The 26,986-nt window shown below is 40.9% G+C and overlaps 1 protein-coding gene across 1 annotated transcript; it reads right to left on the bottom strand.

The window, feature by feature from the left end:
* Window positions 1–1,872: 1,872 nt before the first annotated feature.
* On the bottom strand, window positions 1,873–26,986 carry PPM1D (protein phosphatase, Mg2+/Mn2+ dependent 1D). Its single transcript, XM_027472708.3, has 6 exons — window positions 26,336–26,986; window positions 19,963–20,191; window positions 17,472–17,596; window positions 8,567–8,757; window positions 7,556–7,795; window positions 1,873–3,302 (listed from the first exon to the last, which is right to left on the bottom strand). Exons 1-6 carry the CDS (start codon window positions 26,757–26,759, stop codon window positions 2,748–2,750), a joined length of 1,764 nt encoding a protein of 587 aa, XP_027328509.2. The 5' UTR covers window positions 26,760–26,986; the 3' UTR covers window positions 1,873–2,747.

Raw genomic sequence — 26,986 nt, 5'->3', positions numbered from 1 at the left:
AAATAAATCGACGTGTAGCGTTTCTGTGCGAAATAGCTTATGTCAGGGCGCTGGAGCAGGCTCCCTGGGAAAGGGGGCATGGCTCTGAGCCTGACAGAGCCCAAAAAGTGTTTGAACACCACTCAAGACTCACGGGCTTATTTTTGGGGAGGTCCTGCGCGCAGCCAGCAGTTGGACTCCGTGCTCCCTCAGGGCTTATTCTAGGATTCCTTCCTTGCTCTTCTCAGCATGAAGGAAGTTTTAAATTGTGGCTTCTCACCTCAGCAAGTTATCATCAAATCATTAAGGTTGAGAATCTTTAAGACTTTCAAAATCTCCCAGTCCAACCATCCCCCTACCACCAATGTCACCCCCTAAACCATGTCCCTAAGCGCCAGGTCCAACCTCTCCTTAAACAACTTGTTCCATCCTAGGGGGAAAAAAGTGTGTTTTTTTCTGAACCACTACACGCATTCAGCTGTTTTTTGATGCCAGGGAACTGTTTCCTCACACATGCTGGAGCTGTTTCACAAACAGCTTGTGGGACTCAGACCTGATCAATCAAATAGGGACTGCGGTAACACATCAGCTACACCCTGCCACACTGCCCTGCCTCAGCACTGGTAATTAATTTCAGGGCCGTCAAATGATAACATACATGTAGGTGGAGAAAATAAACTGCAGCCAGTCCACATCAGCAAGGGAGTTTCTCTACTGCTGAGGAGCTTTGTGTGTTTAACCCTTACCTTCACTCAACAGCTCTCCTGGAGGGAAAAAAAACAAAAAAAAAAAAAAAAAACTGTTTTTTGTCAAGTTTGTTAAAAGTGAAAAAGCAGGTGGCTGTCTCTCCAGCTGGACAAGCCCAAGTCTAGAATCATCAGAAAGAAACAGGAGGAGGCACCACATTTGAATGTAACCAAGCTTAAGGAAAAATAAATTTGCCTATTTCCCTCTATATAATGTCTTCTTTTTTAAAAAAAAAAAAAAAATTATAAGGAGCAGCATTAGTCAGGCACAGGAACAGGCTCCCCAGGCAAGTGGTCACAGCCCTGAGCCTGCTACAGTTCAAGAAGCGTTTGGACAACACTCTCAGACATGAGGTCTGATTTTTGGGGTGGTCCCTGGGGAACTGAGGAGTTGGACTCCATGATCCTTGTGGGTCTCTTCCAACTTGGATATTCTGATTCTATAACACAGATACATAACTGTTATACTTGCATTTTTTGTGACTTTTTTTAGTTGAATGTCACAAAGTGAAATTGAAAAGAGGCCATTACTATCACATTTTGATGCAAGGAGTGTTGCTAGATAAGTGTGTGTATATAGCTACAGCTAGCTTTTATGTTCTTTCTCTCCCCCCCCCACCTTGTAGCATACAATTTTCAACACTGGGTATAATAAAACTTTGTTAACCATAGGTTACAACCACATACACAAATAAATTCTAGAATCCAATTTGGACAGAGCTCATTACTTTCATCTTGTAAGATTGGGCTGCATTCACTGGCTGGATGAAAGAGAATTATACATTTTCAGAAAGTGTGCAATTCCTCTAGGATTTCTGTAACCATGGTAACATATATAGATAGCAGGCCTAATTCCAGCCAATGTTTTATTGTGCCAGCAGTAAAGAATTAGATTCTAAAAATACCACCCTAGCCCTTGGAATGAAGTATTGGCATTTTACTTCCCCATTTAAAAAATGCAGGTTATATATTGCTACACTTTAACAAACACGTCAAGTATAAAATGCCAAGAATCGTTGCCTAGAACAGCTACGCAGGATGTCCCGTTTCATTAAACAGCCACAGTGAAGGGGAGAGTATTAGATTCTAATGAATACAGAATGAGTGTACTTAAGCTTGAAATGATAAAAAAGAAAAAGGCACCCCATCAAATTTCCACGTTTTATTTAAGTGAACATACACATGGATCCACGTACTCAATGAAATTGTCGTAAAATAACTTAAGAACTTATGTTGAAAGGTATTAGCAGCACCATCAGTATTGGAATAGCAGAAAATTCGTGCTTCCTTAGGACACACATTTATGCCTGGATAAAAATGCCACCATTTGTAAGAGGGATGGGGAATGGCTTTATAGGATGCTTTTGGGAGTTGGAATTTTTAAAACACAGGTTTTTTTTGCTAAATACTTTGCCTATTAATGTTACAAAAATGCAACTAGATAAGATACTGCATAGTATTTTAATTAACAAAGATGTTGACATTGAGCCCCGTAAAGCAAGACTCAACATCTCTGCTTCCACATACATTTCTGAGTAGAGAAATCTAAAATTTAAAAACAAAATATAGACCTAGTGTATTCTCTAAAAGACACACTTTAGGTGGAACATATAGTACTACGAAAATACATATCTTCCATTCTGTTTAATAATTTACTTTAGTGAAAAAGTTGTGAAATTCTCATCACAAGAAGCGTATACAAATTCAAGACCTTAGTAAATTAACAAAAAAGACTTTAATTTTCTTTTAAACAAGGTTTAGCCCCGCTGTAACAATTATACAAGGAAGAAAAGAGACTACATGAAGGAATACAAATTTACACACATTTTACAGTGACTTATACCCTACACATCTACAAAATTCACAGTTATAATACAAGCAAGTACAAGGCTGGGATAAAGCTGTTCGATACCAAAAAAAGTTTCTACTTTAAAAAAGGATAAACGGGAAGAGTTTCAAAACTTCTGCACCAACTTTAAAATTCTAAGCAGGACAAAATACACTTCCTTACACAAATGCCCTTCAGCAAACACACGCTGCTTTCCTGGGTGGATGGAAGAGTGAATTGCTGAGCTTCTTCTGGCCCCGCAGGCTGCGCCGCATGGTCAGCTTGTTTGAGTTTTTGCGCTGTGGCGTTGTGGACATGCCTTCTGGTTGGACAGTAATGTTTCGACTCAGGCCACGCCTCGGCTTCTTCATAGCTGGGCCAGAGTTGGATTCTTCTAATGTCCTTTTAAAGTTCGCTGTGGGTGTCCTCTCTGCATCTTGGGCTTTTGTTTGGCCACTAGGAGACACCTTGAAGCCTTTTTGGTCCGTGCCTGAATTTGTGGAGTTGGAAGGGGAGAGACCTACTGACAAACCATTACTGTAGGATTCATGTATCCTCAAAGCCAATGTTTTGCCACATTTCTCCTCCTGTGGGCCTGAATCCTTCAGGGTTGCTCCTGATGAAGGTGAATTGCTTTTGGCAATCTCATTTGGCAGCTCTACGTATTTCTCTGAGATCATGTTGCTATGCACAAGGGAAGGAACAGACTCAGAAGCATTCAGTCGTGGCCACGGATCATCTTCTAAAAGCTGAAAGGAAAGAAAAAAAATACTTAGGCATAAATAAAATCATTTTACTCCTATTATCCTTTGAGGGTAGAGACTGCATGACAAAGCATTCCTAAATCTTATCAGAGACAGAAAAACTCCAGAACAGGATTATTCCCACACACACGTTGAGAGGCAGGGATGGAGAGGTAGAAACAGATGCATACTGTGGATCTGAGCTTGGTACTGCACAACAACTTTCTCAACGCTTTTATTTCCATCATTCAATTTGCAAACATCTCATAATGGCAGACAATCTCTTCATTCAGAAGGCTGTTCAGACCCCTTCATCCCATGAATCTTCCTTTTTTGCTGCTATAAAGCGAGTTATGTAAGGAATAAACATCTATCTTTGTTAATTTAGGAAGCCATGTAGAACTCAGTGCCTGCAGTCTGTCCTGGGATTGTCACAGGTAGTGTGTTCCAAAATGCAGACACGAGTCCCCTCATTCTGTGATGTGTGCACCCATACTGCCTTTGAAGATTTCATACATAGGTGGTCAAGCACCATTAGGGCAAGCAGCAGAACTCTGACCGGTCACATTTTGAACTCTTAGTTAGGGCAGAGCTAGATCATCAGCGAGAAGGATAAACTTCATACCCTAGGTGTCCTGGTCGTATACAGAATGTAGAGCAAAAGTTCATTGGACAAACATTCTAAAAATAGAATTACTATTTGCTGTTTCCAATTCCTCACAGCTAAGTAACGCGTTTTATTGCCTAACTGTATGCTCTACAACTTGGAAAGGAACTAACTCAACCCAGACACTCTCTGTGAAGCACAGTTATCGGGTACTCTGAAGAGAGGCTGCTTAGCGTGGTGTCCTGAGAACCAGGGACTTGCTAATCCTACCTTCAGCTACTCATCCCTTCTGCAGCCTTTGATAAGTGTTTCTGCCTCAATCTCAGTTCCATCAACAGGAAAACGGGGACAATACTTACTTTCCCTATCCACAGGGGTATTATGAAAATTAGTATTTATGCAGTGCCCTGAAGATACGAATTATAACCTTATTAAAGATTTAATTGTGAAGAAATCCCCAGCTACTCAGCAAGTCCTTCAGAAGTAAATTTCAAGGCCACATTACATACCATAGATGTAAGGCAAATGGCAATGACAGCCTTAAAAAATTAGTGAAAACTCAAACACACAAATGAATTAGACCATGTAAATACACCACCTGAGCAAGAACTGAATGCTTTAAGCTACAACAGAGCAACTTCAGTTCACCTTCAAAAGGAAATCCAGACTGCTCAACACTTTTTCAACATATAATAGTAAGGTTTGATAAAATGCACTCCAAAAGAAAAGATTATCAGAATTCTTTCTAGCATCTAGACTTCGTTTTCCACTTCTTGTAACTCCTCTGTTGCTCCACATGTATAGATTAATAAAATCATTTAGTGTGGGTTTTTTTTGTTGTCTTGTTTTGTTTTTACTACATTTAGCAACACAGAAGAGAAGACCTTTACAGATGGTTATTCAACTCATTTCATAAGAACGCTAAGATGATGCATTCAGAACAGCCCTGGCAACGTTATTTAATCTGCTCAATTTCATTTCTGACATTGTGTCTCTAGCCAATACTTAGGTTTTATGTTTCATATTGTGCAAGGCACTTAACACTGTGGCTCTGATTGCCAAGATCTTTTGCTCAGGATGAATAGCTGAGATCGGGTAAGGCTTTGGGAAGCCAAATGAAGTCAGAGAATGGACTGCAGGAAGTCTGCTGAAGAGTGATGTAACAAAACAAGAAAAATAAAACGTGAATCACCAACTTCATTTCTCAATCTAGTCAATCAAATTCCGTCACTGGCCTCAGGAACAATAGAATTAATTTGGTATTAGTAATTGATGCCAGAAGGATATGTAATTAAGAAATACATTTATTTAATTGAGAAACTTTGATTTACTCTATTTCCAAAAATTAATTGTTTTTGGAAGGTAGCAGTTGTTACCAATCAAGGATATCCAATGCTTTTTTCCTCCATTCTCTGACAACAAAAGATTGAATTTCTTTTTATTGCTACCTCTTGTTTTTCCTGACCACTCTTGCCCATAATCATGCCACAATGACTTGTAGGAGTTCAGACTGATCTGGCAATTCACCTCTCATTTTTTTGCAGAGATTTTGGAAAACTTCAATAGGATTTTTTTTTTTTTAATTACTTACCTAATTTAGATCAGCTATTTACCTGCAGCTTTACGTATCAATGTATTTAAATACTGTTTTGCTAATGGATATTCTCATCAATTCCTCTAATTTCTTTTGTGTAATCAATAACATGATTGATTGCACAAAAAGAGCTTTTCCCTCCTACAAGGAGGACAGTCCAGCCATTACAGAAACCAGAGGTTCTGAAAATACATCTTTCCTTTCATTGTGGTTTCTTATCTAACTGGTAAGGTTCTCCACACTAGGAAAAACCTGATCTTACTCAATGATATACTTAACTGAATATACTTACAGATAACTGCACAAGGCTCTTTTTTGCACAAAAGCATACATGGGGACACCGCTGCCCAGACATTTTACTTGTTCTGATCTTCCTGGAGGCATTTGTCCCCCAGCCCCCTGAAATATTTCATTATTCAGATAGTACAGGGGCCTTTCTTTGTCTTTTTTCTCCTCAACTTTCTCCTTATATTTTTCCTCCCATCCTTACAGGTACTGTGAGAGGACAGTTGTATATTGCCTTTCAAGTAGAAACTTACATTATATTAATACTTTTAATAAAAAAAACATAAGGAGAAAATAGTATTTTTTTTTAAATTGGCAACACCACTTGTAATAAAGGCCAAGAGGAGAAAAAATGAAAGTAGAAAGAATTTATACATGATACCAATGCATACCTGTAGCCAAAGTTTTCTTTTGGGTTTAGCACATTAAGTAAAAAGTAAACTAAACCCTTGTCCTACAAGGAAAACACCAAAACTATTAGTTGTCTATAGTTTTGATCTCTCCACTACTTAGGACCACCTGCTACAATTGATATAGGTTCACACATCACAGCCCCCTGAATTTACTTATACAGGGAGGGGGAATCTTCAGAAGGTATCTTCACTACGTCTTTATTAAGAAATGCTACTTCCTGGTTATTTTGCAATCAACATCGCTCAAGGCTTACTCAATAAGTACTGGTAACAGCTAGAGCACAAAACAAGTAGTACAACTTAAAAGTTCACGAGTATTTACAACTCAAAAAAAAATCTCTCACAATTTTGAGCTCTTTTAATGTATTTTGCTGCACTGGATGGAACGGAAGGAGAGAAAATGCCATTTTACTAGCAGCTTGTCTCTGCGAAGGGAACATTAAGGACTGCCCTTCTTGTTTTTGCCCCCCCCCTCGGCCAGTTATCCAAAGATGCTCCAAAACATCAAAGGACAGTTACTTAAATCAGGAGCAGCTGGTAATTACTGAAGCAAATATCCCCTCATAACTTCACTCTGGTTTTTAGAGAAAACAAAGCTTCCAAACAGCTCTGCTTTACATTAATGGGTAAAGCTTCTAATCCCAAGAAAGAGGAAAAGATGTAATACAAGATCTAACAAAGAACGTTAAACCAGTTCGATGCCCATAGTACAGTCTCCCAATCCAAGCAGAAATCACTCTCTACAATGTGTATCTGGATGTGTTAAACCATCAGTTACCTTAGAAAACAACCCACATAGTTATGAACACCTCCAAAGACAGTCTGCAATTTACCAGCTGTTGAGGTTGGTTGGGGATTTCGAACCTCTGACCCCTTTTCCAATAGTCTACTTCCAATTTTGTGCAAGAACTCAATTTTTACGAAATACTGTATTTAAAACCGTGTGAATTACATGCATAAACCTACAGTAATTATTTACGTTGAAGAGGACATACAGATCAAGAACCACTACTAAGTCATTAGGATTTTAAGAGTTACAAGAACACTGTATCCTGACATTCAGCAATTCTGAGACACTTCTACTTTAATACTCTCTTTGGTGCTCCAAAATCTTTTAAGAAATGTTATTAAAAGTTTTTTCTCCAAAGCATTGCACGCTGACTTACAAAGGAAGTGGCCAGGTAATTGGTGTCAAGTTACTGTCCTACAACTGAAGTATTTTATTTAGCCATACATACTGCCTAGTCCACTGAAGTTAAAAAAAAAAAAAAAAAAATGTAACACTAAATGATGGTTTAAGTTGAGAGGCCAGTAAGTTCAATGTGGAACATTTAAAACACTGAAAAAAAAAAAGTGTTACCTTGACAGGTGGGGTACAGCAGCGGGAGGGTGTCATGACATTCATATCAGGGCTGCTATAGCAGGGACTCTCTGCCAAGTTGAGATACAATTCTTCATTTTCCAGGTTGCTTTTGCTGTCCTGCAACGGTGAGATGCAGATTACGATGGCACTGGTGTTATCTGCACGAAGCATGCGCTGCCTCCACCGGCCCAGGGCTCTGTTCACCAGCATTTTGGCACAAGACTGTCGGTGCTCTCCCTTTATGTTAGAAGAAAGAGAGAAAGCAATCAAGTCCACTTTACTTTATAAATTGAAGACAGTTTATGTGGCACAAGCTGAGATAATCTACTCCTATGTCATGTGCTAAAGTAGCTTGATCCAGGAACATGAGGAAATACTAATTGAAGCTTTAAAGTCAGTTTATGGTAGAATCCACATATACACACACTGAATGCTTGGAACTTTACAACTGATGCAAATGACTTCTATAAATAGGCTGGCCATAGCACATCCTGCAGTCTTTCCAGAACTCTTTCAAAGGGTTTACAGACTATTTACTAACTGATGCTCAGATGCTCCACTGATTAAATTCTCTCAGCTGTTTTGTATAATAAACCCAGTAAGAATGTAATTCAGATTTTTCCCCCCACAAAAAAAAAAATCACAAAAAACAATTGACAATTGTCTGCATTGTAACATGTGTTTTAATATGAAATAAATTTTGGTTTCAGACATTACTTTGTATAACTTCCTTACAGGAAGGATTTTCTATCTTCTTAATCACAGATCCCATCCTGGTAGTCAAATTTCCCCCAAATGGCAATTAAACATTATTAACACAAACTGTATTTGACAGTACATGCAAGCAAAGTATCAGCTGCACTGTAACAGCCTTTATGTTATGGCAAAGTTATTGAATATGCCTGAACAACAAAGCTGTTTGGTACATTACACACATACCAGACTCAGCAATTTTTAAGAGGAAAGCAGCGTTAAATTTCCCCAATGACTGATACCAACTGTGCTCACCATGAAGTATTTTTTCTCCTCATGATCCTGGCACATGGAGATAGCATCTTGAGGCGGGATCATGTTCCACAATCCATCACTGCCAAGGATAATGTATTTGTGCTTCTGGGGGTCAATTGTGTGCACACTAGTGTCAGGTTCAGGCGACACAACAAATTCACCACTGTAGAAGTCGTAGCTCCACAGATCACCTAGCAAAGAAGAAAATGTTTCAGAACTGTTATATTACAAGCAATATTATTCTTGGAAACTACTGAAAATGGTTCCCATGAAAACAATTACCACCAGTCTCAAGTCACCAGCAGTAATGCAATGCAATTTCAATGCAATTACTGTTCTGCTGCTGTCACTTTCTGATCATATTTATTAATATGGAGATATTTAAGTAAAAATGTATTCAAACCAACCTATATTTACAAGAGGCCTTCACTCTCAAAACGAAGATTTTCAGAGAAAGAAGGAAAAAACAGATTAATACCTGAATTCAGTGGAATCTCAATATCCAAACTAAAACCTATTTGAACAACTAGGGTTATCCTGAAACAGAAGCAAAGCCTTATTTTAAGTTTGTTGAACCCAAACCAAGCTTGCAAAAGTCTGCCTTTCCAGTTATGGGCACAGTTTAAAGCTTTGCAGCCAGACAAACTCTCCCCTGCTTGTACAGAGGATCATGAAACAGTTTGTAAAATTAGGTTGGGAGAAGACCATGCAGCATTAGACTTTAGCCTGAGTGACAATGTGTTGCTCTGCACAACCTAGAAAGAAACGCTCAGAGAAAGAAAAAGAAAAAACAGAAAGCTTGTTCTTTTTATTCCCTCAACCCAAAATTATCCACAACCATCCAACCAATACAGAAACACGTCTTGCTGTACATGTATTTGTCCATGCGGGTGCCATGGAGAAGGAACAAGGACAGCAAAATAGGAGGCTGAAGCCTTTCCCTTATTAACTTCTTTCCTCTCATTTTTTCTCCGTCCATAGCATTATCATCACTCTCAAAGCCATGCAGCACTCAGAGTGCCTTTCCAGCTGAACACCATGTGCCAAATCGCGGACTTGGAAAGAAGCCACAGGAGCACAAGTAGCACCTGGGTTCCAGCAGGAAAGCAGAAAATGAGAGCTAAAGCCTCTCCCCTGGAAGGCCTCATGCAGTGAACCTTTCTATTTTTAAATCTTCCTCGCTGTGTGAATGAGTTTGGGGTCACCTCACCAATGAAGATAGCTTGAACTGAATGTAAAACAAGTCACATTTAGATCAAAACATCAGCTGGTTCAAGTGTTTCCTCCAAGCCATCCTCAAGGAAAAAACACTCCAGCAGAAAAAATTATTTTCCATATTAACTTATTTCAATCTTATTTATCAGATACACACAAAAAATGTCTTTCTAATGTTAGACTTCTAAATCAAGAACAGTATTCCGTTGCTCTAACACTTTTTCTTCCTTTTTACACAACTAATGCTACAATGGAAGTTTTCAGTGTTTTCTGGTTTTGGTAACATACTATACAGTACAAAAATTTCCACTAAATAGTTTATTTCTTGTTGCTTATCATTACAGGAAAGTTATTTACAAGCACTGGCTGTATTTTTCTGTGCAGAACACATGGCTTTAGAAGGAGAAATTAATAAAAACGTCAAAGAACTATTTAAAAAGGCACTTTTTTTTTCTTTTTGCTCACTTCAAATAACATGTTCATAGCTGCCTTCTACATCCTTCACCACCCTTTTAAAGATAATAAATAAGCTTTTTGTCTTCCTATTTCCTTCCATTAGCTTTGCCTTAAGCTACCAACCGGCTAAAAAGACTTCTCCAGAATCAGGAATACTTCAACTCAATTATGCCACTTCACAGCAGCAAGCAGGGATGGTCCATCCTCATTAAAGCACCAATTCACCTCCACTGCATCAGCAGTAGACAAACACATGCTTCTAATAAATACTAATTAAAAGCCGAGCCTGCTCATACAGAGGAACATTCTCCCTCCACAGACTTGCAACAAAGCCAGCCAGCTGGCAACAAGATCAAAATAAATACTGTAACAGAAAAGCTGAGCTCCAGTGCAGCAATTATTATATATTAATTGCCAAAAAATGTCTTAATATACTGAGAGTTCTTCACATTGTGCCTGTCACTGACACAACAGGTAAAACAAACAAGAGCTTGGAATCTTATAACAACTAGATCTTGGAATCAGTTCCCAACATGGGGATTTTCTTTTGCTTTTATTCACTAGTATGCCCGTTTATGAAAACTCAATGTTTTCAGCTGAATCATTTTTTGATTAAAATACTTTGCTGTAATACAAAAATAATCTGATGCTATTTAGTTTTGGTTCATACACATACATGTCATCATAGCCATCTGCTGCTCTCCCTGAGAAACAGCCGAGTTTAAATCACAGGGATTTCAGAGAGCCTTCCTCCAAGAGGCGGAAGGCTCCTCACAGTGATACCCAGAACATCACACTGCTTATAAGGGACTCCACCAATAAGGAACTTGCTGAAGGGCACAGTTTCTGGGGAGACACAAGGAACCCACACCTCACAGAGAGAATAGGAGCTAGACTAGTTCAAGTACTTTCAGCTTCTAAATTTATTAAACATACAATTTTGAAAAAATGTGACCTGAATTCTTTCAATTTCCTGTGACATCACCTCTGTCAAAGCGGCTTTCTATGTTTGCTGTACTCGTACAGTGAGAACCACATCTCGGTGAGTTTTAAATTCAGCTGTACTCATCACTTACCAAGGTCCAAAACCACCTAGGAAATAACACAATAACTGACGTATACAAGCTGTGTGATTACAGACTAATCAAGCAGGCAAATGATCCTAGGTAGAAGAGCACTGCATAAAGAGTACTTCACATGTAGGATTTGTAAGAATTACTCTAATTCCAAGGCAGCAAAGGCCAAGCCATGTTATTAGGACAAGGCACTTTTTTCCTCTTTTTTCTTTTTTATAAATAAAGGGCAGAGCACCACAGACTAAGTCAATGCTTTTTAGAGCTGCTGTATAGATGGAATACTAATGTCAGCTGTCTCTTGCTCTGGCCAGCTGGAGAGAACAGCATCCACAGTGGCTGAGAGGTATGCGGCAAACCTAGAAGGAAGTCACTTTACGTGGGACCCTCTCTTTTACAATTCTGGGAGAAAATGAGGGAGAGGAAGGTAAACCACAAGGCAGAACATATTTTTCACGAGGCATTTCAAAACACTAACATCTTTAATTCTGTCCCAAAGCAAGCAGACAGACGAGCGACTCTTTACCAGACTGGAAAGCCAAGATAGCAAGATGATGTGATATGCCAAAGGCTAGCATTACAGAACTGGAATTCCAAGTTCTCAGACTTCACTTTCAGCTACACTATTTTTGTTCTTAATTGAAACCCACACATTTACAAAACTTAACAGCCTTTTTATCTAAAAAACTTACAGCCAGGAAGGTTTGCATGTTCCTTTTCCAAACAAAAGGAAGGGGGGAGATTGTAATAGTTCCTTCTAATCTACCAGAAAAAAATTGTACCTGTTTCTTGGTCATGACTAGAACCAGATTAATACATGAAGATCTACACGAAAATTTCATTGCATCTTTCAAACAAAAAAATAGGTATTTGAAGTCATATAATAAAGGAGCAGAAAACTAATACAGCTATCTATAAAAATATGAAAATACGTAGTCTACTTTACCTTACTATTACTTTTTAAAATACAGAGAAAAAAACACCACTTGCAACTCAGCTGATGCCAGGAAAGTAACTGGTTATGAACAAAACAACCCATCATATAAGTAGACTGGATTGGATTAAGCCTAAAGCCTTCTTATAGAAAAAATATGTCATAAATCAAATTGATCATTTATGTTTTGGGAGAATGCTGTTTTGAATACAAATAAATCTTTTAATTTTAATAGAGGAAATAAAAGTTTACTTTAAGTCACAGTCAAAAAGTGACCCAATTTGATTAATTCCAAATCTTTTAAAATCGAAATGTGTCTAAAAGGTCTGTTAGTACAAGAGAAGACTTGCAGCACTTCCCTTTTCCACTCCCCATGAGGCAATGCCGCTAGGAAGCTAGGCATGTCTCAACATGAATACGGACAGGAACCACTTCGGGCGATTCAGGCCGAGTTGAGGAGAACATTTTCACCAAAACTCATAACAATCTGATCCTATAGCCACAAGAGGGCATCTTCACAGCAGTGTAACGACAAATGCAATATAATGTCCCACTCACAGAACCTAACAATGATTAAAAAGTTCAGTCTGAGGAACAGGGATGAAACTGAAGGTAGCAGCAAGCAGAAAAGCTACCCAGAAGTACTCAGGGCTTTAAAATCTTCACCATTCCTTTAGGAGCTTCATTTACATATTCTTTAAGTCAAACCTGCTGCAAGAATTCTACCCTCAACACTGTGTCAAAAATGAAAGCAGACAAGAGGCCCCTATTTCAAATGCTATTGTTTCATTTGCTGTTATAACAAATGGTGAAAAAGTTTAAAAACTGCTCAGAAGACAGTCTCACCAAGACTGCTCATCCCTGCTCGCATGTTAGTAAAACAGGCAAAAGAGAAGAAAGGTGTTTGAGTCCAGGGCTGTGGCAGAGCATACTCATTAAGTAAGTGTAAGAGAAAAGCCTGAGAACTAGGATGCAAAGTAAGGATGAGAAACTAAAATGACATGCAGAAAGCTACTCATGATTTTTGGTATTCAGCTAAAGCCTTCAACGCTAAGGTGGCATTGTGATCTCTAAAACACACAGTCCTGTACAGCATTTGTTAGCTAAAGACAAAGGATAAAACCAAAGAACACTTTGGTGACCGAACCTGGATGAAGTACCACCTCCAGGATAAATACTCGTTACTGCTTTTCTACTGTAAAAGAAAAGAGAGCTAAGGAGGCAAACACAGAGAGCTAGAGCCAGGCAAAAGCAGGACAAAAGCCCCAAACTTTCTCTTTTGAGCTAAACAGATCCACATGTGCCTTCACGTGTTCTGCGTTTTGTACAGGCATACGTATCTATCTTGTCTTGGGGGTGGAGAAAACTGTAGAAGCTGCAGTAAGACATCTCAAGAACAAGTGTAGAAATCCAAATACACTGCATATATATATAAAGCAGAATCAGTAAAGTCTGTAAAATGCTGTGCAGCATTTAAATATAACTTACTGGCTTGTGTAATCCATTACAATTAATCTTCATGGTGTGGCCTACACACAAGCAGGAAAGACAACCCAAGAAGCACATACTGTCTAACAACTCTGCCCATTCAGATTTAAAATGTGTGTGCTTGTGTACACACTCACCAAAAATTAAACCCTTAGACAACAATCTACTTAGATCATTTGAGGTCAACCACTCCCTCCTCCCTAGGGTTTCATGGTATGCATGCTCACAGAGCTTTACAAAACAATTCTGGCATCCAGTAGGGTGCTCTGGAAGACAGCTTCCATATCGCTGTCAGAGCCAACTTATAGCAGCTATACATCCAGAGTTCACTGTTCTGATACATAGCTGCTTTTAGGGGTCAGCAAGAAATTCATGTTCATATGAAAAAAATCAATCCTGTATTGTAGAAGCCGCTACACCAAAAATATGGGAATGGTGGGAACATAAGATATCATCTTGTACTGTCACAGCCTTGTATTTATCATCCTGCATTTTGTCCCAGAAACCAAAGGTTTGCATTAATATATTTCGACAGCCAGCATGTGCTGAAAATGTAAACTTTCTGCTAGCACGAATCCGGCTACTATGCTACACATTCGGAGTTATTTCCTCTCTCAGTTCTTTCCCGAAGAGATGCACCTGTAAGCATGCTCAATGGAGCCCATCCACAATGCCTTCCTGGCTGCCACATGGAAAAAATCCAGCTTGTAAATCTACGGCAGAGAGACAGTAACTAATGCACCATGCAACAGCACACACTGTTCAAATCACACCAGCAAGTTACACGAGGGCTTGCTGCCCTGAGCATTCAGGCTGTATGGTATGCAGCCACTTGCACTCATATCCTTGCCTTACACAAGGGGATTCAAGTATTTTGAGTTGCCTCACACCTGTTATAGGGACGGGCAAATAAAACGGTCAGTTACCATGGAACTCTGGATGCCAGGAAGCTTACACAAAGAATAGCACTTGAAGGAAACAAAATGCTCTTCTGATCAGAATGGGTAGCAAGCCCAGAGGTGAACAATTCTCTGAGACTGTGAGGGATTAAGTATCTATTACGAGGGAAACTGGTATAAATACATTTTCATTTCACAGAAAAGGTTAGCAGAAATAGCTATGCTCGGAATGCAGAACACTGTGCTACAGCTTAAGATATTTCATTAGAAGACATAAAACTTGTATACAGTAAAAGCAGCATACAGGTACTTTACAAAGACAGTACAAAACCTAAACACTTCTGACTTGTTATGGGACTATAAATAAATAAAACATCACTTAATCACAGTTACTGGTGCCACGAGAAGCAGCAGTAGTAAGTACATACCACAAATGCTTATTTTAGGGCAGAAAGACACGAAACAAATCAAAACAGTAAGGGGAATGTCAAAAGAATTAAGCTGGCTTAAAAGACTTCTAACACACCAGTATCCCTTCTGCTGTCCAAATACTTGACCAACTTGTTTTTCCCCAGTGTTTTATTCCTGCTATTCAGATATCTGCCCACTTTAAAGACAGTAAATTCACAAATATCAGTTTATCTCGTAAGCATGAGGCAGTGTCAAGAGACTCCTGCTGCCCTACTAAAAATTCTCATCCAAATAGTAAGTCTGGGGCCTGTATTCTGCAGTATGGGATTTCTGTTGAGAACAGCCACTAAATTTGGACTTGGCAAAAAAGAATCACTGTGCAAGATCTTCACGGGCTTGACTAGAGTATTGGTAACCACTGTATGCCAGCACTGATGGTTACTACTCCGCTTGGAGAGGCTCCAGAGTAGCAGTGCTGTGCCAACCAGGGTAGCAATCTGGGAGCCAGCCAAGAGGTCGAGCAGGCTTCCATAGCTTGAATGCAAATGGTTTTAGTTGTGGTAGGTCTTTTGTAAGCAGTGGAAGGGGCATGCTGGCCTCAGAAAGAAGTTAAATCCTGTTTCCAAACTGTGAGCGTCTGTGCGCCATCTGGGTCCCACAGAGCAAAGCAGCTGCGTTCCTTTTTGCAGGAGGTTTGTCATACCTCCTCAGAAGGGGATGTGAAAAGGCTTACACAGACTCCTTGAGCAGGCAAACACCAAAACACTGCCACATTGTAAACCCCTTTCTCCTACACAATTGCAAGATGCCAATGCCCCCTTTTAAGCGTTCAAATCTAACTACTGACACCAAGAATTGTGAAGTGTTCCCATTTCTTGGACCTGAAACTCCACAGTAATCCTCTTCATCGACATAACTGGAAAGAATGCAATAGGGGGCTAACAGATGCATCATTCCTTGAATTCCCATCTGCACACAGAACCCAGCCAAATCCTTTTGTTAAACTTGCTGCAAGGAATCAGATCAAAAATAATGGAGCTATTTATACAAAAAAATCAAAATTGTAAGAATGAAAGACTTATCAAAATGTAACCTATGACGAACACAGATACTTTGCAGAAAAGCGGAAAGGAAGGATATGTTGCTTGGTGGATGAAAATCTTTGCTAGTCATCTATTAACTCCGAAGAACTTACTCAAATTCTCAAGTCAGTTTTACTAACCATAAAATAAGCAGCTAAATATGACACATAAGATTTTTAAGATATAGAGAAAAAAAGTCAGTAAACTTAAATTTTTAGTTTTATGGAAAAGATAACTTCAGCCACCTGTGGCCTCCTCCTTGATATATAGCTATCTTCTACAATGTTAATTATCGCTGCAAAATGTTTAACACTAGACAAATCCATGCAAAACACGTATCACTGCCTCTGAAATAAGATGCAGTAATGTTATGCACTTATCACAAGAAGACAGTCCCAGGAACAGACTGTCCCCGTGACACACTGCCAACTGATCTAGGAACACTGACAACACTATCACATAACTGCCGTGCTTGCCAAGAAGAAATTAAGTCACAGGACAGTTTTCACAGGTAAAAATGTGGTACATTTCCATAAAACCTAACCTATACTGGGTGTATCTGGATAGAGAACTCCTCACTGGGGCAGAGGGAAGTTGGAAGGAGAGAAAATGTACAGCAGATTGGAATTCTGCAGTGAAATTTAAGGAAAACAACTGACTAGAAAACAATAACACATATGGGCAAAAGGAGGCAAACTTCAAGTTATGAAGTACTTCCCAAAAAAGAATTCGTAACAAGTTTGCTCGGTATTGTAATATGACTTTCTGTCTTCTGAATAAAGTGTTCCTAAAAAAAAAAAAGTTTCCCGTTACCACGACTTTTGCAAAGGCAAATTACAGATAACACACACACACACACCGGCTGACTTCTATCCTTTTGTTAATTCGACATTGTCTTGGAAGAAAACAGCTTCACCATGAAGAGGAAGACCAAAGTAATACATATCCTATGCAGCAGAACTTAATCTTACCACAACTTAGTCAAGAATGACTGTCCTCCCCTCTCAGCAAGACAGTGTGCTCCATGTCTCGGAGGCACTAACTGCTTTGTATGTTTCCATTTGCAGCACAAAGTACCATCCTTGTTGTAAGAGTGACATTGGAAATCCTGCATGTTGTACAACTAGGCCTTTATTCACTGGTGACACCTTTGACAGCTTTATTTGAAAAATTAAATCCATAATATATTAACAAGCTTTTGTAAGGCCTTTGCTTTCAGAAGGCCTTATAATCAAGGCAAGTGACTTAATTCCTTTTAACCGAGTGTTTTGGCAAAATGGGGTGTAATTCAGTTCTGGTGGCCTGCATGGAGTGGCGTCTCAATTCCCGAACATGGGCACCACTTACCAAGTGCTCTGGCAACTGCTAGGAAGGGAATCTGGTCAATGACAGTGCTGCGGCGCACGGGGCCGTTGTGAGTCAGCCGAGGTCTCTTCCAAACGACGCGATTCACGCCAGACTTGTTGATCACACTGAAAGCATCAGAAAGCGGTAGGGGTTATAAAAAGGAATGGAAATGAAAGCATGAGAAATTGTTTCAATGACATTAGAACAGTTAAGTCTGTAAATATGGAGTCAATAATGACGGCACCCTCAGTGAGGTCCGCCACACAATTAAGTGTTTCAAAACACCTGGTATCACTTGTACAGTCTCATTCCATATTAAGCCAAAGGGAAAAGTGAGAGATGAAGGGAGAGGAAAAGAAAAAAAGTAGAGGAATGAAGAGTTGGAAGAAGTTCTGGCTAGTTGCAACAACCAGATGTAAAAGTATCTTTTTAATCTGTCAGCAAAAAAGCAAAACACAATTTGCTTTTCTCAGATGAAGACCATCAACATCAACTCACTTGGGTGGAAATATCATGTAGTTCTTCCCTCAGTTTTCACCATCTGCCAAAGTTTGGCAGTAAAGAACAGCACAGTACAGTTGGGAAAAAAGAAATGAGCAGCCTTCTGTAGGAATTTCCTTACTGGTACACCAACATGAGAGAAATAAACAAGGGATTGTTCATCATTATCTGAAAGCAGGACACAGGAAGAAACAACTCTGCCTTTAAATGTTAACACCTGCTCTAGGGCAGTGAGCACAATGGTTTTAGTTCTCACAGCTGACTTTAGAAGGGTCAAAAGAGAAGCTACCGTGCAAGTGAACCAACTATTATGGGGCAGGAAGAAAGAAGGGAGAGCACAAGGTACCAAGAAAGAAGAGGTAATGGAGCAAGGAACTAGCAAAGTTTGGTCCCAATCAAGCCAAGAACTAGACACTTAAAAGCTAGCTTTTATCCAAGGAACAGCCAATGGTAATTAGGAGCTGAGGCGCTCTGGAACAGCCTCAAGATTCCTCATACTGAAGCTATTCAAGATGCACTTCCTGAGACTTCAAAGGCCTTAACAACAAGGGCATGTTTAGCTCCATCCTTTCGCATGCACAGTGCAGCAGTCAAACACCACATCCTAAAATCCATCTCATCCATTTGTACAACTAATGACCACACAAAGCTAAGTCTTTATCTGAAAGGCTTCATTCCAAACTACGAGACTGGTACTAGGAATATCCTACTTCTAATGAGCAATCCAATCATGCTCTCACATTAACTTTTCCCAATTCGCTTTCATGACAGAGAAGTCATTAATAAGTGTAACTAAAGTTTCACCTCACTCCTACCAATCGCCTCACAACAGCCTGTACAGCCTTTATCACCCACCCGGGAAAAAAAACAGGAGTATTTGTAGAGAGTGATTTTAAAAATATATGCTTTTTTTTTTTTTAAACAATTTCCACTGATACAAAGTTCTAGGGAATGTTTCTTCAAAGCTTCGGAGACTTTCAATCACTGAGATACGTGACTTGGAAACCCACACATTAACAAATTTAGGCTAATTTAGTGTAGCTTGCAGTTTTGCTTTCTGAAAAGCTACCATCTGAAACACAGCTAACTGACCAGCTTCCACCTGCTAGAGATACAAATATCTAAAAGTTAATGAGCTGACAGGGTTCTTGTATGACTGATGTCAACAGGAAAACCTTCAGTGATCTCTGCCTCTGAACTGCTAAGAGAAGGAAACTGTGCCCATCCATCTGGTGCAGTACTGTAGAACGAAAGAACAGAGAGCTCCTGTGAAGCTATGCCAAATCCGAGCCCTGAGGTTTGTCTCAAAACATTAGTGCCATCTGATGAGGCTGCCTGCTTTCACCCTCAGTCACAGGGAACATGCATCAACCACAACTTGGAGATGTTCTAACTAACATCTGCCAGCTCCTGACAGTGAAAAAAGTACTAAACGTTAAGATATATGTTCAAGCGTCACATTTTAACATTTTAAGCATATATTTAAACAGCAAACTCAGTATCGTATTTCAAATTAATATCTTTCATGTTCCTTAAACAGCAGCTTTGAAGAGCTTACTGAACAGCCGTCTACCTCACCTCAGGAACAGTGAAGTGTTTTTTTTCCCCCAAAAAATCCATAGAATTTAATGAAAATAGATCAAACCATACCTCCACTTACAAAGTTTTCAATGAACACTTAGAACTGTAACCAGCTCAGCCACAGCAGAACCCACCAGGAAATTAAAGTTTTGTTTATACCATAAACCACTAACAAAAAGCACAACAGCGTAACACTGGAACACCAAGTTACTACCCAACAAGCTAGGAATCAACAAAAAAAAAAACCAACAACAAAAACAGAGCATAGAGAGAGAAGGAATATAAACAGGCTGTGAGACTGACTGACTTGCTCACCATCCCCTAAAACGAGCAAGCTTAAGCCCAGTTGAGAGAGAAAGACATGGATAGCACTCAGATCAAACCTGAAGTGAAAAGCACAGACAATTACCTGCCCCCGAGGCCTTCAATTCTCTCCCTTTCTTTGGGAAGTTCAGGCTTGTGGTCCTGCGTCACCTCCACAGCTCTCACAAAGTCATCTTTGGGGTCATCCTGGACTCCCAGCACCACTCCTGAATCACCAACATGAGCAACGTACATCTTCGACCCGCGGATAATTACCACGCTGGCAGTAGTTCCTGATGTGCTCGGGAGACCTGTCATGGTCTTTGGCCACTCTGCTGCAGTGAGAAAAAAAGCAAACAAAAATACCTTTGTTTTCAATGCTGCAGAACCAGTAACGTTTTGAAGATCAAGGCTGCGTCACAGAGGTTTGCATTATGTTACAACAGGGTGTGCACACAACTACGGCCAGGCAAACCAGTGCCCACAGGTCCCCCCCCACTTTCACAACATCACTCCCCCAGCTACAGCTTAAACTGAAACAAAGCCAATATGAAAGCACGGAGACCGGATTCCAAAAACTATCTCCTCAGGTTTAAATTTTCCAAGCATTGCTAGAAGAACAAGAGTATGTGGGAAGTGTTACTTGAGTGCTGACCAGATCAACCATGTTTTTTTGTTAGGATTCTACTGTTCACTTCCCTGCCTGAAGAGGAAGAAACATAAATCAGGTCATTTTGCCTGGACATCAAGTTGTCTGGATACTCCTGATTCTCTCAGAAGGAAATAAGAATGTTATTTTACTTTTACATTTTAGGTTGAGTAATACCTCAGCCGTTTTATTCGTGTTTCCCTTTAAAGGACTGAACAATGAAGATTACTTCAGTATGCTATCCAACATCAAACCTTTCACAGAGAAGATATTCCTTGAATTCAGAACAATAAAATACCTTTATTAGTATGAACTGTGCATGGTTAGGTTAAACGCCTCCTTTCTCAAATCGTTTGCCCTTAAAGTTAATTTCTTATTACACTACTCTCACAATTTACGTGCAATTGAAGTTTCTCTTTCATGCCTTTTCTCGTCTATTTCTGTGTCTACACACACTGGTTGTTCTTCCAAAACACCACTAAATGACTGGGACAACATCCTAATTAAGAAAGATTAGGCATACCAGTCCTCCTCCCTACTTCAGTACCCTCAGATAGCAGACTTCAAGTTATCAGTTGACTTCAACTGTCAACAGCAACCTCATGTTTCTTCTTCGCTGCACACCCACTCATGTCTTCAGACAAACTAAGAAGGGGGACTCATCTCCTTGTCACATTTTATCTTCTGCGCTTCGCAATCCGTGCTTACACAGTACAACACAACAATTCCACTGTGATGCATTCTGTTTGCAGGAAATAGTCAGGCCAGATAGCCAAAGCACTGTTTTGTTTTTCTCTCTACAGCATAACAACACAAGAAAAAAAAAATCATTGAGGCCTTCCTCCCTGTGAAAATATTTTAAGCTGCAGACATGTAAAGCAGAAGCAAAGATTAGGAACTTATTACATTCCAGTGCCAGTGAACAATGTTCAGATGCCCAGGGCAAGAAAAAGAAAACAGGGACGATGTGCTGAAGGGGAAGCACGTTTATAATACAGACGGCCTGCTGATAAAAGCTGCATTTCCTCATTGTTAGCTACCAAGATATCCAGCATCATTTAAGCATTTAAGTCCTGACAGAGGCTTCTAGCTTTGCGTTCTAAATACTAAAATACACTTTCTCCCTAAGAGTAGCATTATTTCAAGAGCAAAAACATTCAATCAGCGTATTGGAAGTACTTTGTCTGGCAATTTTAACTGTGGATATTAAATTTAACACATTCCAAATGGAAAGCAAACAAGGGAGGAAGCCAAGTGGTAATGATGACTTCAACCATGCACTTAACAGAAAACAAGCTGCAGCTAATGAGTTTCTGTCAGTGTAACAACCCCTCAATAGCAATAAAATATATTAGAGAGTCAAATCAGTCTTTATGGGAAATGAAGAGCACAAAGTGAAATCGCCCACTTATGAGAAGAAGAATGATAGAGCAGCCTCGGTTTTTAGGCTCCGACAGAACTAGAAATTACATCTGCCCATCATCGAGGCATTTCACAGTTTATGTCTTGCTCTTGGTTAGAAATGAGTATTACACGTAGCACAGCACACTTCTTTCTTTAGAGATTGGCTCATCATAAATTAACAAGTGTCAAAACTCCTGAGTTCTCTTCCAAGCTCAAGTACTACAATCAAAGTCACTTACCCAACTCCCCCGCACATCAGGGCTACATTTTTATCAATCTTATAAATTAAGCAATATAGGACATCTTTCTGCAACAATTTTCCCTCTATTTGAAAGACACCATCCTCCACCCAGCTAATTCCAACTGGTGTTATAGCTGGCACGTCAGCCAGCACCCTGAAATCATCACCTGCTACCTAGGACAGTAAGTAGCAAGCGTTTTGCCTTATGAAATTTGACTTGGTTATATCCTTTCCTTCAACACGTAATTGTCAAAAAACCTTAGTGCAAACTATATGTAAGCCCTTAAAAAAGCAAAACAAACAAAAAAAAAAAACAGGTTGTTATCACAAATTCCTTGCTGAATTTTTCCTGCATACTACCACAACCCAGCAAACTCCAAATGCTGTTTTCAATGCCTATTCTTGTCATTTTGTTCTTTTTTTTTTTCTCTAGTATTTAGATGCAAGATAAAATAGTTTTAACTTTAAAAAGTCCTACATTTCTACTGTGGGATACCCCAGTAGTCCAAGTGATCCACTTAAGATCAAAAGGCATCTTATCCTCTAAATAATTAACAGAATATTCAGTCATGCACTGTTATGAGCATTAAACTCCTCCACTGGTAGAAACTTCAGCTTCCGTTGCCTTTTCATTCAAATACACACACACCACTTATTTTCCCCTACCTGGCCACACCAGCCCTAACAAAAAATGCAGGTTTTCTTAGCACACATCCCTTCAAAGCAACCAGATGAAAAGCCATCCCCTTTTGAGTTTAGAACTTTACTTTGGTAAGTTCAGAGCAGACTGTTACCGACTTTTAATACCACCAGTTCACAAATTCAAAGAAATCCTGACACTACAAAGCTCTCGAAACAGAGCTCACACTTCAACATTGGTATGAAATGCATGGACATTTCAGGTATACTTCCACACCTTTACGAAGGGACAGATGTAGCTATGTAGCATGCCAGGATTTCTAAGTTAGTAAGAGTTTCTTTGTGAGGCCCACATCCCTAAATCTGTATTTACTGTCATATAATTATTAACCTACATACTAGAAACATGACTACATCCCAGAATGGACACAACTCCTCTACAGCCAGGGGGGTTTAGAACTGAAAAACACATTGCTCATGAAACAGCATGATGCACAAAGTGAACCAGCTGATGCTAATAGCGAGTAGGAGGTAAACCCACATCTGCGTCTAGCAGGGCACCAACAACATTGCCCGACTGCTACAGACTCACAATACATGCCCACAAAATATCACATTTCCCAGTTTAACAGATGCACTTCCCACTCTTCCAAGACAAAATAGAAAAAAAAAAAAGAAGAGAATGCATGTGAAGTGCTTAAGCTATACGAAGCTATCAAATTTATAGTCTACTTTGTTCCTTACAATATTGGACGGTTCCGAGAGAGAAATCCATGCAGCATTTTAAAACAATTCAAACTACAATACCTCATTTCAATTTGGTTTGATTCTAAAAACCTTGATAACTTTGAAAAAGTAAATGCTATATGAACTTTTAAGGCACCTGTAGACTAAAAAAAAAAAATGTACATTACCCTGAAAACCTGCATTGCCTCCAGCGGTCTAGCTCCTTCTCAGATAAGGACACATCCATAAAATCAAACACTGCTAAGAATAACCCTGACATTATGACTTCCTTACAGAAGAAATGAAAATATTTTATTTTTATTCTTCAAATTAAGTTTAATGGAAGAATTATAAGCAATGCAGGAGCATACAACTTTCTAAATTTTAACTAGCAATACTAGTAACTTGTACTTTTTTCAACTAAAAAATTGTTTAAGTAGTATTGAGATAAATTTAACACTTACAAACAAGCTTTTGACTAGACAAATGATGAGTTACAAAAGAAACAACACAATGCAATCCCCAGTAAAGCCCTGTCAAAATCTAGGACCTGCAGAGCCTGCTTCTTGCAGAAACCTTTCCCATCACTGCTAGTTGTAAAAACAGGCTTCAAATACATTTTTTTTACTTTGGGAGTTCTAGCACACAAAGATTTGGGAATTTTATTAATATAATTAACCTCACTAATCACCAGCAATGACAAAAGGGTGTTCTTCTTTCTTAATGTTTCTGCTGTACTCATCACCAACACATTTCATGTTAATCACAGGAGATGGCTGCTGGGGTAGCCCACTGCTTCCAAGAGCCCAGAGCACAAGCTTCCCTTCTAATGGCCATCAACTGCGAGCAATGAAGGCTCCGTGCTTCACACCAAAAACCCAACCCAGCCTCCTGCCCCCGTTCCACAATGCTAAAATACCCAGTCTCCCAACACAGAGTTAGAGATCCAGACTACATAAGATGACGTGGAAAAATTATTACAAGCAAGATTGGCACTGGGATTTCGTAACACAGCGTGAGAAGTTATAAACCAGATTAGTAATTGTTTTATCCCATTACACTCTAGCTATAAGACACATGCAGAAGAAATCAACAAGACCAAACATGTTACTTAGAAGAAAAGTTTACCATATACCCTACCTAAAACTGTCATCAAATACAGCCAGAGCTATGCTGTTTTTAACAAGTTTAAATTAGTTCCACAACTGAAGTATTATTTACTAAACACATTGTATTAAAGTAGCATTTCCTGCATTCTGTCACTTGCCTCTCTCCATTTTGTAGCTACACATAGTTACAGTGACAACGAGCAGATGAAGGATACTACAACCAGACAACCCATCTCCTTATCTTTCTCCCCACACCACCTCTCCCTGTGTTCACACATCCTTCTCCTTATCGTGCAAGTCTGCAGCCCAGGAGGCCGTGTGCCCATTCACCACTTGTTCCTCAGCATCAAGGTTATGGTCAAGTTCTGGCGCTTCTAAAATTCACACCCTTTCCTTTCCGCCTGGTATCAGCGTGCCCTGACCTCGCCATTCCTCCTCTTATATCTTTTCAAGCATCTGACACTTGTGCAACTTCTCTATTTCGATATTCAAGGAAAAAAAAAATGAAACCATTCTGACAGCATAATACTCTCACACCTCCCTCCTCCCCAGCCCCAAATCACTCCACCGAAACCCCGCTGTGCTGTAAATGCAATTCTTGCTTTTCATGTTTGCCTCCCAGGCCCAACTGTCAGTATTCTTTGTCTACGTTTTTGATCCGATTTTACTGCGCTCCCCTCCTGCCTGCCTATTTTTATATGCTTGCTATTTATATATTTTCTCTTTCTAGTGCTTTCAAATGCATAAAAGAATACGTATTACATCATCCACACTTATCTACTTATGTTGGATATTAATACACACATAAAAACGACCATACCCTGAACCATAACCTTTACCCTTTCAGGAAACTCGATTCTGCAGTATCACCAGATATCGGGGAGAAGGAAGAGGACAAGAATGATTACTGACACCCGTCCTGGCACTCTTCTTTGCCGTACCTGTTTAGGACCCCCACTGTCCTGCTGCACTTAAGTAACTGAACCCACGTATAACCTTCAGGAATACCGAGTGTGTTGTTTTGGCAGGTACCCCGCATATTCCCCGATGCTCAAACAGTAAAGTGAGAAAACTACAGCCCTGTATGAAACAGCCACATTTCTCATCGTTCCATCAGGACTCAACAGAAACAGCTGGGACCAAGAGACAGGGGAATCAAATATTTTAGGCTGCTAAAATAACTTCTCATGATACTCTGGTCAAGAGAAACTTGGGGGGGTTCCACGTAATTCCCCAAGACAACAAGACAGAACCTCCTCTGCTAAAGGTACCTGGGACATCCAACTTGCGATACCTTCAGAACAAAACTACAGCTCTACACTCTTCAGCTACACGGCACAATTCCCCTGTAGTTTGTCCTCAGCCCCCGATTCTCTCTCTTCCTCTCCCTCTGCTCTCTACTTTCCCTCGATTTTCCACACCCCACAGTTCAGCGCCGCGGGTCGCAGCCCGCTTGGTGCCCAGCGCCCCGCAGGGCTGGAGGGGGCTCGGGGCGGCCGTCCCATGCCCAGGAGAAGAAAGAACCCGGGGGAAAGGCAGCGGAGGAGCCTGCTGGAAGGGAAGGGGACAGAGAGGGGGGGTCCCCGGCCCCTCCGCTCTCGCCGCCGGGCCCCGCGGAGGGGTTACAGGGGGGGGCCGGCGAGCCGGGGACCGCCGCCTGCGGGAGGAGGGGACGGGGCACGGCGGCGGCCGGAGGGCGCCTGGAACTTACGCAGCTTTTTCCACATGGCCCGGTGGCAGGCGATGAAACCCTTGCGGAGGGCGGCGCAGACGGCGGCCGGCTCGGCGGAGCCGAAGCCCTTCTGCTTCTTGATGAAGCCCCAGAGGTTCTCCCAGGCGAACTGGGCCGCCTCCCGGCCGCCGTGCCCGTCGCACACGGCGAAGAAGGCCACGGAGCGGCTCGGGGGCCGGCCGGGGGGCAGCGTCCCCTCCTCGGCCGCCCGCGGGCCGGCCCCGCTCCGCCGCCCGCTCTCTCCGGGGGGGCTCCCGGCCGCCGCCGCTCCTTTGTGCGGGGGGCCCCGGCGCGCCTCGGCCGGCGGCTCGGGCTCCACCACGATCTGGGTCACGTCCTCCATGTATTTCCTGCCGCCCTGGTCGGAGAACACGCTCACCCCCAGCGAGTACGGCCCCTCCATGGGGCGGAGAGGGAGAGGAGGGGGGGGGTGAAAAAAAAAATAAATAAATAAAGGAAGGCTCGGCCCGGCGCCGCCCGCCCGCAGCCCGCTGCTGCCCGCCGCGCTACTGCTGGGGGCGGCGGCGCCGCTGCTGCTCGGCCATGGCCGCGGCCCCGCTCCGCGCCTCCGCCGCTCCCCGATCCCCGGCGGGGCCGCGGGCGCGCCCCGCTCCGCCCCGCGCTCGCCCG

Source organism: Anas platyrhynchos, chromosome 20, assembly GCF_047663525.1.
Source record: "Anas platyrhynchos isolate ZD024472 breed Pekin duck chromosome 20, IASCAAS_PekinDuck_T2T, whole genome shotgun sequence".
Classification (NCBI taxonomy): Eukaryota; Metazoa; Chordata; class Aves; order Anseriformes; family Anatidae; genus Anas; species Anas platyrhynchos.
This window is presented reverse-complemented; position numbering and strand designations above follow the sequence as displayed.